The sequence below is a fragment of the Myotis yumanensis genome, unplaced genomic scaffold, assembly GCF_028538775.1.
Source record: "Myotis yumanensis isolate MYYU_CA2020_CCGP unplaced genomic scaffold, mMyoYum1.0.hap1 SCAF_3, whole genome shotgun sequence".
NCBI classification, from domain to species: Eukaryota; Metazoa; Chordata; class Mammalia; order Chiroptera; family Vespertilionidae; genus Myotis; species Myotis yumanensis.
The window spans coordinates 199,772,368-199,790,243 of NW_027223754.1; the positions used below are offsets into that span (position 1 = coordinate 199,772,368).

The following is a 17,876-nucleotide window of genomic DNA, read 5'->3' on the forward strand; positions in this document are numbered from 1 at the left end:
AACCATTCAGTTCACCTGGGAGTACTATCACTCAGCCTGTGTCCCTGCTACCAAGAAAGAGAATTAAGCGAGCAAAGTATACTTTGGGGGAAACTACAAGAGAAAGGAGGAATCATACAGCTGCTCTGTCCTAATAATTAAAATCTACCACTTATGTCACCCTCAGCCCCTTGATTCTTATTAAAGACTGGGAACACCAACAAATGCAACTCTTCTTTGTCAGACATATAACTATTATGCATAGTTTATTATTTACTCTTATTAAAAATTATGGCTGAGTTTTGGCTTATATTTTTAATATCATACCTGGCATACTACAAAACAGAACAAATACTGGCACTGCTTTCTAGTCGTCACATATAAACCCATTCAATTTTAGATTATGCCTAGGAGGAAATCATATGCACTCAATACAGCACAACTTTAAAGCTGGCCACGGCATTTCTAGGTTTTGACTGATGCTCTGTCTGCCTAAAATACTGACATGGGACCACAGTCTTCATCACTACCCATGGAAGCAAGAACTCTAGAAGCAGTGGGCATGAATACCAGGCACATTTTCCCAGTAAGTTTCTCTTTGCTATATAGTTCATTTCTTATTGTCTTCACTTTGTTTAAAAAGGAAAATTTGCCAGAGGGAATTATCTGACTATTACATCAAATTACATTAGTATCTATGGCAACTCAAACAAATAAAACAATGTACACAACTCCCCTAAAATAAATGCTACTTAAGAAAAGGGTAAAAGTAGCTTAAGCCTAGAAGAGAGTGAAACAATAAAATTAATTGATTTATGTGTGTAACCACTTTTTGATGTATATAATGCTGTATGGCATAGTGGTTAACAACAAAGACTATGAAGTCAGATGGACTGAGTTCAAATCCCAGCCTTGCTACTTATTTGTTAGGCAACTTTAGGGAAGCTATTCAACCACTCTACCCAACTGACTGGATTGTTGTATTGATTAAAATAAATCACTAAGTGTAAAGTATATTGAATAATATCTGGCATATAGTAAGTATATTAAATGTTATTTTCTATTATTTTTATTATAAAATTATTATTCTCATCATTATCATGTGCCTACTATTTGCCAAGAACTGTGGTAGGTGCCAGAGATACAGAGATGAAAACCAAACAGTTCCTGTCCTGCACAAGCTGATATTTTAGGGGGGAGATAGAAATGCAATCAATTATTGTTATACAGTGTGATATACACAAACACAGTTGTACGAGCTACACGTGTGAAAAGAAAAGTAATTCACTCTACTAGGGTTGGTTAGAGAAAACTCCAGAGATGGAGATACTTGTGCAGGGTTTTGGGATGTGAGTGGGAGTTTGTCAGAAACAAAAAATGTGGGAATAGGTGGGGATGAGAATCTGAGTAAAGAGAAAAAATGAGAATGGTACGATGCTACATTAGGAAGCTGGAAGCCATTCAGTAGCTAGAGGGTAAGGTATATTGCGGTGCAAAAGTAGATGACATCAGATAATTTGGCAGGAGTAATAGGTGAAGGATGGGGAAAAGTTATATAAAATAAGTTTTCACTGCAATTGCACCAGTTTGGGATTCTTATGTAGTCATTTACTTCATATTCACGTTGTTATGTAATAATCACCACCATCTCCAGAACTCTCTTCATCTTGCAAAACTGAAACTCTATACCCATTAAGTAATAACTCCCCTACACGCTTTCCCTCCAGGCTTTGGCAACTACTAGTCTACCTTCTGTCTTTCAATGTGACTATTCTAAGTGGAATCATATAGTTTTTGTCATTTTGTGACTGGCTTATTTCATTTATCATAACAAAGGTTCATCCATGTTATAGCATGCATCAGAATTTCCTTCCTTTCTAAGGCTGAATAACACTCCATTGTGTGCACAGAGTAGATTTTGTTTGACCATTCATCTGTGGATGGGCATTTGGGTTGTTTCCACCTTTGGGCTACTGTGAATAATGCTGCTGTGAACATGGGTGTACAAATACAGGGTGGGGCAAAAGTAGGTTTATAGTTGTTCATATGGCAAATAATACAATAATCAATAAATAATAATACAAGAATAAACTCTGTGTTTTATGTACTCACAATTGTAAACCTACTTTTGCCCCACCCTGTATATGTTTGAGTTCTGGCTTTCACCTTTAGGTATATGCTCAGAAGTGGAAGTGCCAGATTACATAGTAATTCTAGGGTTATTTTTTTTGAAGCACTGCCAGACTGTTTTCCATAGTGGCTATATCATTTATACATAGTACATAAGTGTTCCAATTTCTTCATATCCTTGCCAAAATTTGTATTGTTTGTCTTCATTCATTTTTAAAAATTGAGATATAATTGATATATAACATAAAATTAGTTTTAGGTATATAATACATTTTGTTTTTTGTATATAGTGTGAAACCATCACACATTAATTCTAGTTGACATCCACCCCATATATAACTTCAAAAACTTTTTTCTTGTTATGAGAACTTTAAAGATCTATTCTCGCCCGGCTGGTGGGTCTCAGCTGGTTGAGCTTTCATATATCTTTTTATTTCAGTGGCATTGGAAACTAACAGGACTGACTCTTGGTTAATTATAACTATTGTTATTTTTGAAAACTTGGATTTTTAAAAATAATCACTTAGAAGTAGCAAACAAATACCATTTATTTGGTAATTATCAGGCATTTACTTCAGTTTCATAGACTTCCTAAAATTCGGTGATAGACATTTTTCTAGGAAAATAGGCAGGCTCTCTTCTCCTTTAGCATGTTAAACTGCTTTAGTTTAAAATTATGTACTCTTTGCTACTGAAATTTTATACATAATCAAATAACAATTTATTTTCTGATCAGTATTTATTTCTGCTTTGCTCTTTGCTCAGTATAGACTATCTTGACTATTTTTTCTAAGTTATATGAATATGTCTTACTATCTGAGGCTAATAAAAAAAGTGTAGCTAATTCTTTAAAAGAAAAAAGAAACAGAACAATCTTTCACTGAAAGTTCTTGGCTGAGGCTTAATATGTACCTAAGATTCTAAATAAAAGTACACTCTTCACTTGGGTGGCACATTTTCTTCTCCCTCATCAGCCAAGAGCTTTCTTCCAGCGTGAGGCTCCTTAACTTTTAGGTAAACATGATCCTCCAAGCGCCAAAATTCCTCTTTAACAAGGCAGTTGATTCCACTTCTCATATCTGGCTAAGTGTCATTGGAGCTGGTCTAGTAGTGGTGGTGACAGGTTATAGTGAGTCACCCCCACTCCAACCAGTGCCCCTTGTGACCAATGGCCTGGACTTATGAGGTAATGGGTCAGAATTCCAGCTCCAGGATGTGGTTGAGGAGTAGCTTTCGTGTAAGACGATGTTTTAACTGTTACTGGAATTCTACCCTAAAACTTGGCACCACCTTGTAACCAAATGTTTCTTAACATTTAAAGACAATGACATACCCTCAAACTTGCTAAGTGAGATATACCAAGGAAGGATTGGGGGTACCGGGAGTTCTCCCCTCGGTAGTCTTCCATGAACTTCTTAGGGTAGTGACACCTAAATGGAGTCTTGGAGAATATGAACTTAGCCAGGCCAATAAGATGGGGGAAGGAAGTTCCATGGAGAAGAAAGAAAACATTAAAAGACATCAAAAGGGAATAGGAAAATGATACAATCAGAGGAGAGCCAGTAGTGTGCTACAGCTACACAATAGAGGTGATATGGAACAGTGGGAAGAAATGAAGCTTGAGTGAGAATCTGGGTTTTGATGACAAAAGCATTTATATGTAATTCTAGTGTTAGACTACATGCTGAAGGTAATGGAGAGTCACATAAAGACTTGAAGCAAGAATGAAGTATTAACGGAAACACTCAAGTTTTAGTGACAGACGAAAAGAGAATTGGGAAACCAATCAAGAGCTACTATCATAATTCAGGTGAGAAATGATGAGAGTTTGAACTAAGCAGCAATGAGCATGGAGGTATGTGGTCAGATGTAAGGGATATTAAAATTGAGACTATCGTAGTGACTGACAGTCTGGGGTAGGGAAGAGGACACAATCAAGGATGACTTTCAAGTTCCTAGTGTGGGTAGCTGGTTAAGTAAAGGATTATGAAGGTTTAGTCTGGGCAAGGGATAACGTAAAGCCAATAAGAGGTAAAAGGATTGGATAGCCAGCATCTGCTGATGCTTGTAGGGCTGCTAGTTTTCTATTTATTACATTTTCTCTAGAGAAAAAAATCAGCCTTTTAAAAGTCATTTTAGCTTTCTACTGTGTATTTCGTCTACTGTATATTTCCAGAAGCAAAAAGGAGGCCTTGGTCAATGTTAAATATATTTATAACATATATGTCAATGAGTATCAAAATGGATTGGACCCATATGTTCAATTCACATTCTAATATATGTCACAATCCATCTGCTTTTAAAGTGTGTGTCAGAAAGAATTTCCAGAACAAATGTCAAATATCCTGGAGATGTCTTAGTTCAAATTACCAACCTATGCCATTGGACTTCAGTTACTTGGATATACACTAAGTGTAGATACATGTTGGAAATCAGTTCTTGTAGACTTTTAAAAAATTCTTAGCCAAAACCGGTTTGGCTCAGTGGATAGAGCGTCGGCCTGCGGACTGAAAGGTCCCAGGTTCGATTCCGGTCAAGGGCATGTACCTGGGTTGCGGGCACATCCCCAGTAGGAGATGTGCAAGAGGCAGCTGATCAATGTTTCTCTCTCATCAGTGTTTCTGACTCTCTATCTCTCTCCCTTCCTCTCTGTAAAAAATCAATAAAATATATTTAAAAAAATTCTTAAATTTCATATTTTAGAAGATAAAATAAGAAAAAAAGATTGTTTTATGATGTTTCACATGCAAAATGCACAGTTTCTTGAAGGGCTGAGAGCCAGGAAAAATAACAAAGCAGTATATTGCTAGTAGAATACAAACGCCTGGAACACACAGCTAAATACATCGGGGTGGACCAAAACCCCAAACTGAAAAGACTTTTTACAAGTATCCAGATACTTGCAAAACAGACTACTTCTGAATAATCCATTAAGATATATATATTTATCCAGGATGAGCTATGTAGCTAGGTTTGCTTGGATGAAATAAATTATTGACAAATTTCTGAGCCACATATTTACAGCATTTCTCAAAAATATTTTATAAAACTCACAAAAACTGATATCTAGTTCCATAATAATCATTAATGTGGACCTAGAGTGACTTTACCTTATTTATTTCTCAATCTGGCTCAACTTAGATCTTGGTAGAGTAAATTCCTATATACTAAGGTATTAAACAAAAATCTGGTAGATAATTAAAAAAAGAAAGGAAAGAAAAAGGAAGCATGGGGAGAAAAACACCACTGCTTCTTGAGGACACTACTGCTGTGCAACAAAACTGCCATCAAATTCCCTCTCTCTGGATATACAGATTCATCACTGATCTACTCTAACTGCCCTTAAATGTGCAAAGGATGGTTTTAACAGCATAGGATAGATTTCTCATTTTTGTAACACTATTTATGAATGTAGTTCCCTCAACTATAAAATACTGTATAGGAAAAATATATCGTTTGAAATCTTTTTATTGTAACTGATAAATTAAACATCTCGGCGGTAATATCATTATATTAGAAGAATTACTTACTCAAGAAGATCTGGGTCTAGTCCTTCTGATATCATTTTGTTTCTTATTGCCATCACTGGGACACCCTAAGCAAAGGACACAATATAATAATTCAATGATTAAAAATGCTTTCTCCATAAAAACAGAAAAATAGACCAATGGATCAGAACTGAGAGCCTAGAAATAAAGCCCAAGCATCCATAGTCAACTAATATTTGACAAAGGAGCCAAGATTACTCAATAGAGAAAAGACATTTTCTTCAATAAATGGGGCTTGGAAAATGGAGTATAAAAGAATGAAACTCAATATGAAGAGTCTTCAGAGTTATATCTCTCAGAGAAATGCTACAGATCTCGACAAATTAAGTTCAGACCATATGTTAACTATAATTCTCATTTTTAAAATAAGGAAATATGCCCAGCCAGTGTGGCTCAGTGGTTGAGCATCTATCTATGAACCAGGAGGTCTCAGTTCAATTCCCAATCAGGGCACATGCCTGATGTTGTGGGCTCACTCAATCCCCAGTGGGGGTGCCATGTAGGAGGCAGCCGATCAATGATTCTTTCGCATCATTGATATTTCTATTTCTCTCCCTCTCCCTTCCTTTCTAAAATCAATAAAAATATATATGAAAAAAAATAAATAAAATAAGGAAATATATTAAAATTTTAAATATTTACTTTTTATTTTTCAGGTATAGGGCGTAATGTCACAGGAAGGTCATAGTATCCTGCCACCCGTGAGGAGTAAGCCCAAGTCGCTGTTGGATGTGTTATACACAGAGCCATTCTTCAGGCACTCTGCTCTCTTTACACCTATTAATTATTTACTTTAAAAAAATGTCCAGAAAAGATGCCTTTTACGACCCTCATCTCTTATTCTGGCAATGGAGGAAGAGAAAGTCCACGTTCCCTGCAGCTTGCTAGGCTCGAGGAGGATGGGAAAGCATAGGCTTCCGCTCAGGTTCACAGGTTTCCAGGTTTCCAGGTTTCCAGGAACACTCTCTCCTGAGAGGCAGCAAAGGCACGGCTGCCATTTGTAGGCCCGTTTATACATTTATCTTCAGAACTGCTATGTTTAATTTTATAAATTAGTAAAAATTAATCTGTTAAGACTTGGCTAAAATGAACACCGAAATGCATCCTAAATATTAGATGGATGAAAATAAATAGCACCATCACAAAATTCTCTTAAAAAACATACTCCTGAAAGTAATACTGTTTCATGGGGGCAATCATCATGGTATTCTGCAAATGACAAAGAAGGCAGAAGATAAAACTCTGGGCTTCTTGTTTGCTTATGAAGTTTAACAATAAATCAAAGACAGAAAAATGAAAGTTGCGTAGGGGCATTCATTCCATGTTAACAGACTCTTAAAGTAAGCATGAGAATAAAACTTGCACCATTTTCAAAATATAGTGTCCCAAAAATGTATACACATACTTTGAATAATTATAAAGGCAATGTTTATTAAAATACATTTTCAAAATTGAGCTGTTAAAATATACATTTTTGGACACCCTATATATTACCTGGAATTAAGACTTGAGAGATTTTTAAATAAAATATACTTAATAATCACTTGATAACAAAATTTATATAATAGTGGAGGAGAAAGCTGACTACTTGAACAACAAGACTGGGAATTTTATTTGATAATTACATGCCATTCAACTATTCAGTATAACAGAGAAATTAGAAGTTTGAAACTGTTCAAAGAAGAAAACACTAAAGTACTAAGGAGAAATAGAAAAGAGAGCAGAGTTAACATTATACTTCTTTAAAAAGACCTATCAGTTTCTGTTAACTACGGTTTGATGGTATAAGGTCTTTCTACAAATTCAACTGTGATTTATTTATTACACTTCAGCATAATCCACAGGAAAGCATAAGAAAGGTTATACCAAATTACGAAGTTAAAAAAACAGGAGGGAGAAGAAATGAGGTTGAAAAAAAATTTCCTAAAATATAGCAAAGGAAGTGTGTGTAGGGTGGGGTGAGGGGAGGTGGTAACTGGTAAGGGAGGAATAGGGAACAGGGAAGTTGATGGAATTAACTAAGCTCCCTATTTTAACTTTAATTTCATGGGATTGGTGATAGTATAAGAATAATAGTTTTACCCTTAGTTTCTCAAAGCTGACACCAGCAAAAGAATACAAATATTACATTACCAAAATTTGGTGAGTCTTCAGTCGTTTCTGTATATAAATATCGATAAAAGAAAATACACATAACTTATAATATCTTACCCTATTAGAGACTCTACCACTATCATCAGCTTAATACAAATATCACAAAGTTTGATAGAAAAATAATTTGGTCTGTTGGAGAAGATGTATTCCAAAGGGATTTGCTCCTGTTTCTAGTGATGTTGCTTAGAAAATTTGTTTTGCTGTATTCGTCCTTAGAGGTTATAAGAAACAGTCTGGTTTGTAAAACATCAAAAAGAAGTGTCCAATTTCTGATCTCCAAGAGACAAGGCTACTGGTGGTCTAAGGAGGACACGACAGACCTCAAGACTAAAATTTACTGAACTGTGGGATTATTTTTGGCATGTGATTATGGCCGTTTGTCCAACATAAGTAATGAAGAAGAGAGAAGGCAGCCATAAGTCTGATGTTCCAAAAATCACGTCTGTATTTGCGTCACTGGAGAAAGTGTGCAAAGAAGCCACAGTAATGAAATTATGAAGGCAACACTAATAGCTAAATACTAGTTTCTTATATCATAGTAACTGTTTTGAGGTTATAGGACTGCCAATATTTACATTTATTTGTTATTGTGTTAATGAAATCCAAGCTACTAAATTCCTTTATAAACCATGTTGAAATTTTCCTAAAGTTTTAGATTAGAAGGGGGAAAAACCTTCTTAGTCAATCTAATAGTGATGATTTTCCCTTTTTAAACATAACAAAAAAATGCTCCTTACATTTGAGTCTTTCCTCTCAGTTTATGAGCTTGAATCACAACAATTCAGTTCTAAAAGATGGAAAATATGAAGTTTATGAAGGTTTTTCCCTACTTGGTCAACAATAAAGAAAAGATCTATTGAGTTGATGGGTGGGTAGTACTTTTTTATTTTCAAGGAGAGGGAATGAGTAGGAGTTGAGAAGATGCTATGGGTTAGAAAAAGGCAGGCAGTCCTCCAATCAGGCTCCTTTTACTTAAATTTTAACTTAGTGGAATGGACTCAATCATTTCTTTGCCTTCTGATTTTCAATAATGCTCTCTTTAAAATATCTATACTGCATTTTATGTAATATTTTATTTTTAAAATATGTTTTTATTGATTTTTTTTTTTAGAGGGAGAGGAAGGGAGAGGGATAGAGAGATAGAAACATTGATGAGAGAGAAACACATCGATTGACTGCCTCCTGCCTGCCCCCTACTGAGGATCCAGCCCGAAAATCTGGCATGTGCCCTGACTGGGAATTGAATTGGTAACCTCTTGGTTCATGGGTCAACGCTCAACCTATGGACTTATGTAATATTTTAGTAGGGTGTTATATTTAGGATTACATTTTCAGATGAAATATTCTATTTAACAGATAATAAATGTTTACTCAATAAATCATAACACAAAAGCAAGTGTATGCTTAATAATCTTTTCTCCTTCTAGAAGCTGTCTGTGAAGGGATACAAAATTAATTTAAATAAATCTCTTAATCACTGTTGAATGAATATCACTATCTATAAAAAGAAAGCTTTATTTTGAATGACTACAGATTTAGAAAATGAGAAACTCTAAAATTATCTCTGATACTGTTGCCTCCAAGGGTCATTAATTTGAACCTAAATCTGTGGGCAAAAAAGCTCACAAATCTTGATTGGTTTCTATGGAACTAATAGTAAATTATTCCCTTTTCAGTGATTATTTCAACAGATCAGTTTCATAAGGAGAAAGAATTCTTCACTGGGCATCAGATATTTTTAAAGGTGAAGGAATAAATCATGATAAAATGGATAAAAATTAGACTAGCCCTTATCAGGGCCCCAGGAAGTTGGTAAGACAATTACTGTTACTTTATCCATCCTGTGTCTTTTAGGCATGGGAACTAAGGGTAACCTAAATGCCTATCAAGAAAGCCATTAAAAATTATTTCAAAAAGTTGGGGATGCATTGTTATGCGACTCAAAATATAGCTGCATCAATTTCCCCATGTGACTGATTTTTCCCCTGGGTGTTCTTGTAACATGATAAATATTAGATGTTAAGGATCAAAAAAGCACATGATGTGTTCTTTGCATTTTGTAGTTACTCAAGTTTTTAAAGAATTTCAAAGTAATTAGATGCTATGGAAGACCAGTTTTCCTCTTTTCATTATAATATAAAAGCAACATCTAAAATTGAAAGACTTTCTTTGACAACCTAATTAATGCTATAACTTCATTAGGAATACTTTAGCTACATTATAGCTTTGCTAAGCCTCATTTCACTCAACTCATATTTGTTGTTAAAAATATGTGTTGATTAGAATTTTCTAAATTTAATTCATTTGATTTCTAGGAATAGAAACTTTAAAAGAATTTTCATAGCAAATCATTTTGGAATTCGCTACGTGACTTAAAGTACAATAAGTTCAGATAGTGTCTTACTCAGTTTTTAGAAACTAATTTTATATACATCTATTCAAGAGAATTTAAAGAAATATCTCCACATACAGCAGTAAAAGATAAGAATGAAATTCTTAATAATTAATTATAAAGATAATTTTACTGATCGAAACCAAAGAATATTCACTTTTGAACTAGTTTTTCAATATGATAATGAGTTTGAACTGGTATATTATGAATCGCTCATTCAATGTCCTTAGAGATCATGAGTATCTATTTAAAGAGAGATAGCCAGAATTAGGCATTCCCTCTGGCTACAGAACCACAATAAAGGCCCTGAATCTGATAAAGTGTCATCGGCACATGGTCTAACCAACTAACTGAATAAAAGTCATTTATATACTTGAACTAGGAAAAGAAAAAGAAAAGTTGGGATGCTGTATTATAATATTATGAAAATTCCAGTAGGTTGTACTAAGTTCTGGTGATATTTATTTAAATTGCAGTAAATACAAAAGATGTAGATATCTTCAGGTAGAGGAATATATAATTTTCATTCGTTTTTCCCAATAAGATATTTTGAAATCTATTTTATTTCCTTTCAAAACATACAGTAAACATATTTGCATTTTCTCCAAATTGTAAAATAATCCTTACTACAAAATTACCTAACTTACAAATGAAGTTTGTTCTTTCATCTTACATTGCCGTAATCTATTCAAAGCACATTATCTTCCACACCAGTACTGCACACCTTGTTTTGAATGCTCACACTGAGATCCTTGTCCAAACAGGGTGCTAGAACGCCTTCCTCAAGCAAATGGTGCCTAAGACACGTCTTTCCTCCTGCAGTGAGTCTACTTCCTTACTACAGCTCATTTGCTCCCTGGTTTTTATTTTTTCTTCCATTAACTACCACAATCTTAGTCAAACAAATTTATATTTATGGTGAGATTCACCATACTTCTAAAAAGAGTAAATGTAAGTAAGTAACTACTTAATTTACATTACTAATTTGAAAACTTTTATGTGAAGTACCTTATTTCCGGCAGAGGTGGGCACTGAGAAATCAAAGTTGGGTAACTAAAACATTATAGTTGAATCAGAGTAAAAGAATTATACCACACATTTCACGAAGAATAAAATCTGTCATTGTTAGTATATATCTTCAAAAACTTCCTATGAACCTTAACAGCAATGTTCCTTTTGTCACAACTTCTAAAGTAAGAACTAAGAAGTTGTGTAAAGGAGTTGGAATGAAAGATCCAAGTCCAAAGTTAAAAATATTTTTCTTGCCCTAGCCGGTTTGGCTCAGTGGATAGAGCGTCGGCCTGCGGACTCAAGGGTCCCGGGTTCGATTCCGGTCAAGGGCATGTACCTTGGTTGCTGGCACATCCCCAGTAGGGGGCGTGCAGGAGGCAGCTGTTCGATGTTTCTCACTCATCGATGTTTCTAACTCTCTATCCCTCTCCCTTCCTCTCTGTAAAAAATCAATAAAATATATTTTAAAAATATATATATATTTTTCTGCTAAATGCTCATCTTTGTTGCTTCCCATTTTTATATATCATTTAAAGGAAATCCCTATGAATTTTAAAACTACATTAAACTTATCCTCTAAAAGTTCTTTCCCCTGTGTTTACTTGCTTATATTCCTTCTTTTCTTTCTTTTGTGAGGAGAGATGTACAGAGATATGATGTTACAGTGAAAAGGCAGATGAAGTAAATTTGACATTTAGCAAAATAAATAAACTGAAATAATGAATTACATGTTTTGGCTTGAAAGGACTTTTCGACAAACTGTCCTATACATTACCTCCATTATTTTAATTATGCCAATGACACAAAATATGATATAGAGAATATGTTCCTGAAGAAATATATTCTCTTCAAACATAATTTTATACTTAAAAAATTGATTTGACAAATTTAGCACCGTAAATGAATTACCTTATCAATTATTTTTAAAATATTATTTTGCATTCTCAATTTTATGTTTCACTTACTCTCCCACTTCTAAATTATTTTTAAAAATTATTATTTTTAAATTTTTAATTATCTGATATATTATTAAAAAACAAAGAATTCAAGTGTACAGTAGCTGAATATCCTTCTGCGATTCTACTGGAGACTAACATCTGGGTACATCAGCTTGTTGGTGTGTGGTAATTCTTCAGCTATGATTGAGAATTCCAAACCCTCCTGAGTGAGCTTCACAATTCAAAATACTTTTCTCCAGAAACTATAAGCACCATAAATAAAAATAGTTATGGTTAAATAACTAGATCCTGGAAACAAATTAATCACAACTCAACACTTTCATGGTAGTTGAATGCCACCTGAGGATAACTATAATGAAAAATATGTGATATCCATATTAAAATATTCTGAGCCATATGATTATGGCAACAGTGGTAGAAATAGGTAAGAACCAAGGCAGGTACACACAATATTACCACATGGATACTGACCACCATCTAACTTAGTACCGGGCCCAGTACATGCTTCTCCCTCAGTGTTCTATCTTCATCATGCATTAGGAAACAAGAAATCTAAAACCCAAACTTAGCAATCATTGTTTACTGCTCTCGAAGCAAACATAAGAAAAATCAAATAGCAAAGAATAAGTTAAAAGCAAAACTTCTCAACATTAAACGTGTGCACAGTATGACTGGTTCTGAACTCCCTAACTTTCAAGGCAACTCGGGAAGGGTTCAAAGACAGCCAGAATATTGAAAAATAACAACCGGTAAAACGGGCGTAATTCTTCACACATGGCTTCCTTAGAAGCTAGTTCACTGACTTTAGCAGAGAATAAGTAATTTTGGTAATTCTTTGCCAACAGTACATAAAAAAGTAATCTGTTTCTAGATTCTCCAGATGCTCAGGCCATGGCAAAGCACAGCTAACACCTGAGGGGCTCCTGACTGGTGGTCCACTGTCACAGCTTTCTCTCTCAGGAGAAATCTCTATCTAATCCTTGCACTTGATGTAAGACAGAATGCTGAGGAAGGAGGTAACTGTGTTCACTTGAGTCCCATTTATTCCAACTCAGAGTTAGTGTATCATTCTGCTAAAGCTTGGTTTCTTTCTTTTTAGTTGTGATCAAATGGACTGGCTGACCATTCAGTTGATGGAAGGAAGAAAATATTTTCCCTTTCCAATTTTCAAAGTTAGCTAAATTATGCATTTAATTAGACAAATGTTCATTTGCATCTTTTCATTATCTACATTCACATGTAGCTAGGAAAACAGTCATTTTACATATGGCTTTTATCTTCAATGTGAAACACTACAAAACTTGTCCCCCCAACACTGAATGTACTAAAAAAAAATTACTGACTTTGATAATGATTAGTAAATCTTTGGTATTATAAAGGAAACAAAACACATGTTGACATTATAATATCTATAGAGTTAAAAAGTACAAAAAGAAATAACATATAGTTGCTACACTAAATCCATACGAGTGTTTTCCACAGCTATTACTATATATGAACCACTTTTTAAAAATTTTAATTGACTTTTAGAGAGAAGAAGGGAGAGGGAGGCAAGAAGGGAGAGAGAGGAAGAGAGGGAGAGAAGGAGAGAGGGAGAGGGAGAGAGGGGGGGGGGAGAGAGAGAGAGAGAGAGAGAGAGAGAGACATTGATTTTTGTTCCACTTACTATGCATTCATTGGTTGCTTCTTGTATACGTGCCCTGACCGAAGATTGAACCCACAACCTTGTCCTATCTGGATGACGCTCTAACCAACTGAGTTACTTGGCCAGGGCTGAACCACTTTGGACCAGACTGTTGATCAGTGATGGGGAACTTACCCTGGAGCTCTCTAGAGTTCCCAAACAAGGCTTGAAATCCTTTAATTACTCTTAGAAAAACTACACCTTATCTAAAGTGCACTCTACTTCATGCCTGATTAGTTTCACAAGGTCCAAGGTACATCACTTCTTGGTGGACATCTTTAATAATCAGTTGGAGACTCGTCCTCCTTAGGTAATGGAAGTCACATTTCCCCAGGCCAACATGCCCTGCTGACAACAGATGCATCAGAACCACCAGGACCAAGGAGATTATTCAATTCACATTTGGAGCCAGCCAAAGAAAACAGAGCTTTAAAAAAGCCTAAGTGTCCGAGAGACTGTTTTGGCAAATTTGGTTTAAAAAAATACAAGTCATTAGCTTCTTAATGTGGAAGTCGGACTTTTCCAATGCACAATTTATTATTGGCAAAGGATTCACCAAGCCCTGCCAGTAAAAGGGGGAGAATTGTTGGAAAAGTGATCTATGTACACAATTCCAGTTAAGTTATAAAAGCAATATGTAATTTAGTAAAAGCTTGTGCTGCACTATTATAACAACAAGCATTAAATCAATTATCTGCCACATTTGGAACACAACAGTATTACTCACTCAAAAATCTTGTGTAAAACTTGCTTAAAAAAGGAAAAAAAACCTCAGAAAATGCCAGCAGGTGTTCCAGGAACATTCATTAATAATGAGATCCAAATCTGGATCAATTAAATAGAGGACAAATCTAGAGATATCATTTTATGTATGAAGAAACTGGTCTTAGAAGGTGACATGACTCAAACATGGTCACAAGGGATTGTGTGACAAAGCTGAGAAACTGTATCATGTTGCATACCAGAAGCACAGAGTACAGATCTGGGTGTACTCTTCGACATCCAGATGTCTTACAAAAACAACTCCTTTCTGGAACTGCCATCACTCATGCCCCACAGAGGGTAGTAATCCGAAAGTGACAGGAAAAGGTATGGAGACCAAAAAACAAGGTACTACTTATTTTCAAATGTAAAAGTAGGATATTCCAGGTGATAGCTAGACCCAGGAAAAGGCAGATTTTGTGGTAGCTCAGGAAGAAAGCCAAAAAGATTATAGTGCATTGAAGCCTGAAAAGTTTTTTTAAAAAATCTATATTTGTGATTTGTAAGACTTCCTATGTCTTGCTATCTAAACTGAGTGACCACTACATGGGTGGTCAGAAAACTTATTTTAGCAGAAAAATTAAAATGGCTTGGAAACATGTGTCTACTCTCTGCCTTACTAGAGAGAATAAAATGGTTCTAAACAAAAATTCAGAAAGGAAGCAAGAGAAGTCATCGCAAGAGGGTTGAGGGTCTAGTGAGTATTAAGATGCTGAGTTAAAGAACATCACATTTTGGAAAAAGATAAACTCAGCTTAAGTGGAATGATAGGTGTAAGACTCTGGCTATGGAGCAATAACTCACTTTTAAATGATAAAAACATAAAGACAATTAAAAATGAAAGAAATCCCATTACTATCTGTAGGAGGTAAGAGGACTTCTGGCACTGTTAACTCCATTTGGAGGGTACAGAAATATTATTTTGGGGATCCTAGAATAGATTTTTATACTGTTGGTATATAGTGATTTTTCCCCCCAGAAAGACAGATTTTTTTTGTTTTGTTTTTTAGACCATACTAATGTTATCTTCCCTTTTGTTAATACAAGCAATCCCCTATCCAGATTGTAGGCTTCTAAAATTCAGCTTTGGTAACATGTAGTACAGTGTACAATGGGTGAGAAACTACTCAAGACCATGCCAATAGACAAAGTACAACGCTTTGATGAGTTATGCAGATACTAGTCTTTCTCTACATTAATAACTAAAACAAAATTTTGAGTAGCAGGTAAGCTAGAGAAACTTTAGTCACCTTCTGAGGTCAAGAAAAATTGGGGGTTTTAATAAAAAATTACACTCTTGTTGGGAAAGTGAAACACTTTCCAGTATTGATAAGGCAATGTTCAATGAAGCTACCCTCTAGAACAGTGGTTCTCAACCTTCTGGCTCTTTAAATACAGTTCCTCATGTTGTAACCCAACCATAAAATTATTTTCGTTGCTACTTCATAACTGTAATGTTGCTACTGTTATGAGTCGTAATGTAAATATCTGATATGCAGGATGGTCTTAGGCGACCCCTGTGAAAGGGTCGTTCAACGGCCAAAGGGTCGTGACCCACAGGTTGAGAACCGCTGCTCTAGAATGAACTGGGATTAGGTTACTCCTTATAGGAAATGTTGACATTTGTTTTCCTTTCTATCTATAGCCCATTGAGCCCTGTTTGTTCTCAGTCACACTCAAGGAACTGAACCACCTTAGGAGAATGGACAATTGATTAGAAGACTAATACAGAAAACAGGAAGGCATTTCACCACCTGGAAGTACAGAGATACAAAGCTATCTAGGTTCTTCCCATGTCAGTGGCAGAAACTGAAGGGTTCAATGATACAGACTGCAATGGGTGATAGTGTCATCTGTTCTCCTAGCTAGAGTTGCAGTTCTGTGAAGGTATGGATATAGAAAACACTACTAACTAAGCAGATGCTGCCAAAACCGGTTTGGCTCAGTGGATAGAGCGTCGGCCTGCGGACTGAAAGGTCCTGGGTTCGATTCCGGTCAAGGGCATGTACCTGGGTTGCGGGCACATCCCCCGTGGGAGATGTGCAGGAGGCAGCTGGTCGATGTTTCTCTCCCATCGATGTTTCTAACTATCTATCTCTCTCCCTTCCTCTCTGTAAAAAATCAATAAAATATATTTAAAAAAAAACAAAAAAACAAAAAAACTAAGCAGATGCTGTTGACGAACAATATTTTTGATGATGACTTATGACGATAGAATGATTATACTCCTGGAAAAGTGCTAAGTGATTCAGAAGAACCAAAAGATGATGCTCAGCTAAAGCCACAAGGGGGTTTAAATAGAAATCAAAGGGTAAAACATCCTCAGGGCAGGAAACCTGAATAGACATTTTTCCAAGGAAGATATACAGACGGCCAACAGGCATATGAAAAGATGTTCAACATCACTAACTATTAGGGAAATGCAAATCAAAACCACAACAGACCTCACACCTATAAGAATGTCTATTATTAAAAAGACAAGAAATAGGAGTTAGAGAAGATGTTAAAAAGGAAACCCTCATACAGTGTTTACGGAATTGTAAACTGGTAGAGCCATTATGAAAAACAGTATGGAAGTTCCTCAAAAAAATTAAAAATAAAACTACCATATGATCCAGCAATTCCTTATCTGGGTATTTAATCTAGAAGAACATGAAAACACTAACTAAAAATATATATGTGCCCCTATGTTTATTGCAGTATTATTTATAATAGCTAACATATGAAAACAAGCTAAGTGTGTATCGATGGATGAATGAATGAAGATGTGGTATATATACAATGGAATATTATTCATAAAAAAGGAAAAATTGCCATTTGTGACAACATAGAATGATCTCGAGGGTATTATGCTAAGTGAAATAAGTCAAATGGAAAAGTACAAAAACTGTATGATTTCACTTATATGTGAAATATAAAACAAAAAAGTAGCATGGACTAACATAACAAAAATAAAATTATAGATACAGAAATAGAAAGGGGATTACCAGAGGCAAGGGATGAGGGCGGGGGGAGGGCAAAGAATATATGGTAATGGATGGAAACTAGACTTTAGGGGGGAGCATGCAATAGAGTATAGACACTGAATAATAATGTTGTATACTTGAAATTTATATAATGTTTTTAACCAATGCTACCTCAGTAAAAAAATAATTTTAAAAATCCTCAATTAATGACAGGAGAAAACAGTGGGAGAACTAGCAGGTAATTATTAAGAGGAGAGATATTAGGATATCGAAAACAATAGCCTAAAGTAA

The 17,876-nt window shown here is 35.2% G+C and overlaps 2 protein-coding genes and 1 non-coding gene across 5 annotated transcripts in view; 1 reads left to right on the plus strand and 2 right to left on the minus strand.

Annotated features, from left to right (window-relative positions):
• The window catches only part of DRAM1 (DNA damage regulated autophagy modulator 1), a 105,603-nt gene extending 98,477 nt beyond the window's left edge, over positions 1-7,126 (plus strand). The window contains exon 6 of the mRNA XM_070410914.1: positions 6,314-7,126. Coding sequence (XP_070267015.1) covers positions 6,314-6,319 — 6 coding nt within the window. The 3' untranslated portion in view covers positions 6,320-7,126. The remainder of the gene's footprint in view (positions 1-6,313) is intronic.
• WASHC3 (WASH complex subunit 3) overlaps positions 1-17,876 on the minus strand; it is a 38,928-nt gene that overhangs the window by 917 nt on the left and 20,135 nt on the right. For all 3 annotated transcript variants that reach the window (XM_070410917.1, XM_070410916.1, XM_070410915.1), the window contains one exon: positions 5,640-5,704. In XM_070410917.1, coding sequence (XP_070267018.1) covers positions 5,640-5,704 — 65 coding nt within the window. The remainder of the gene's footprint in view (positions 1-5,639; positions 5,705-17,876) is intronic.
• Positions 6,312-6,437, minus strand: LOC139007935 (small nucleolar RNA SNORA11). Its single transcript, XR_011471061.1, has one exon. It is a non-coding gene; the product is annotated as a small nucleolar RNA SNORA11 (small nucleolar RNA).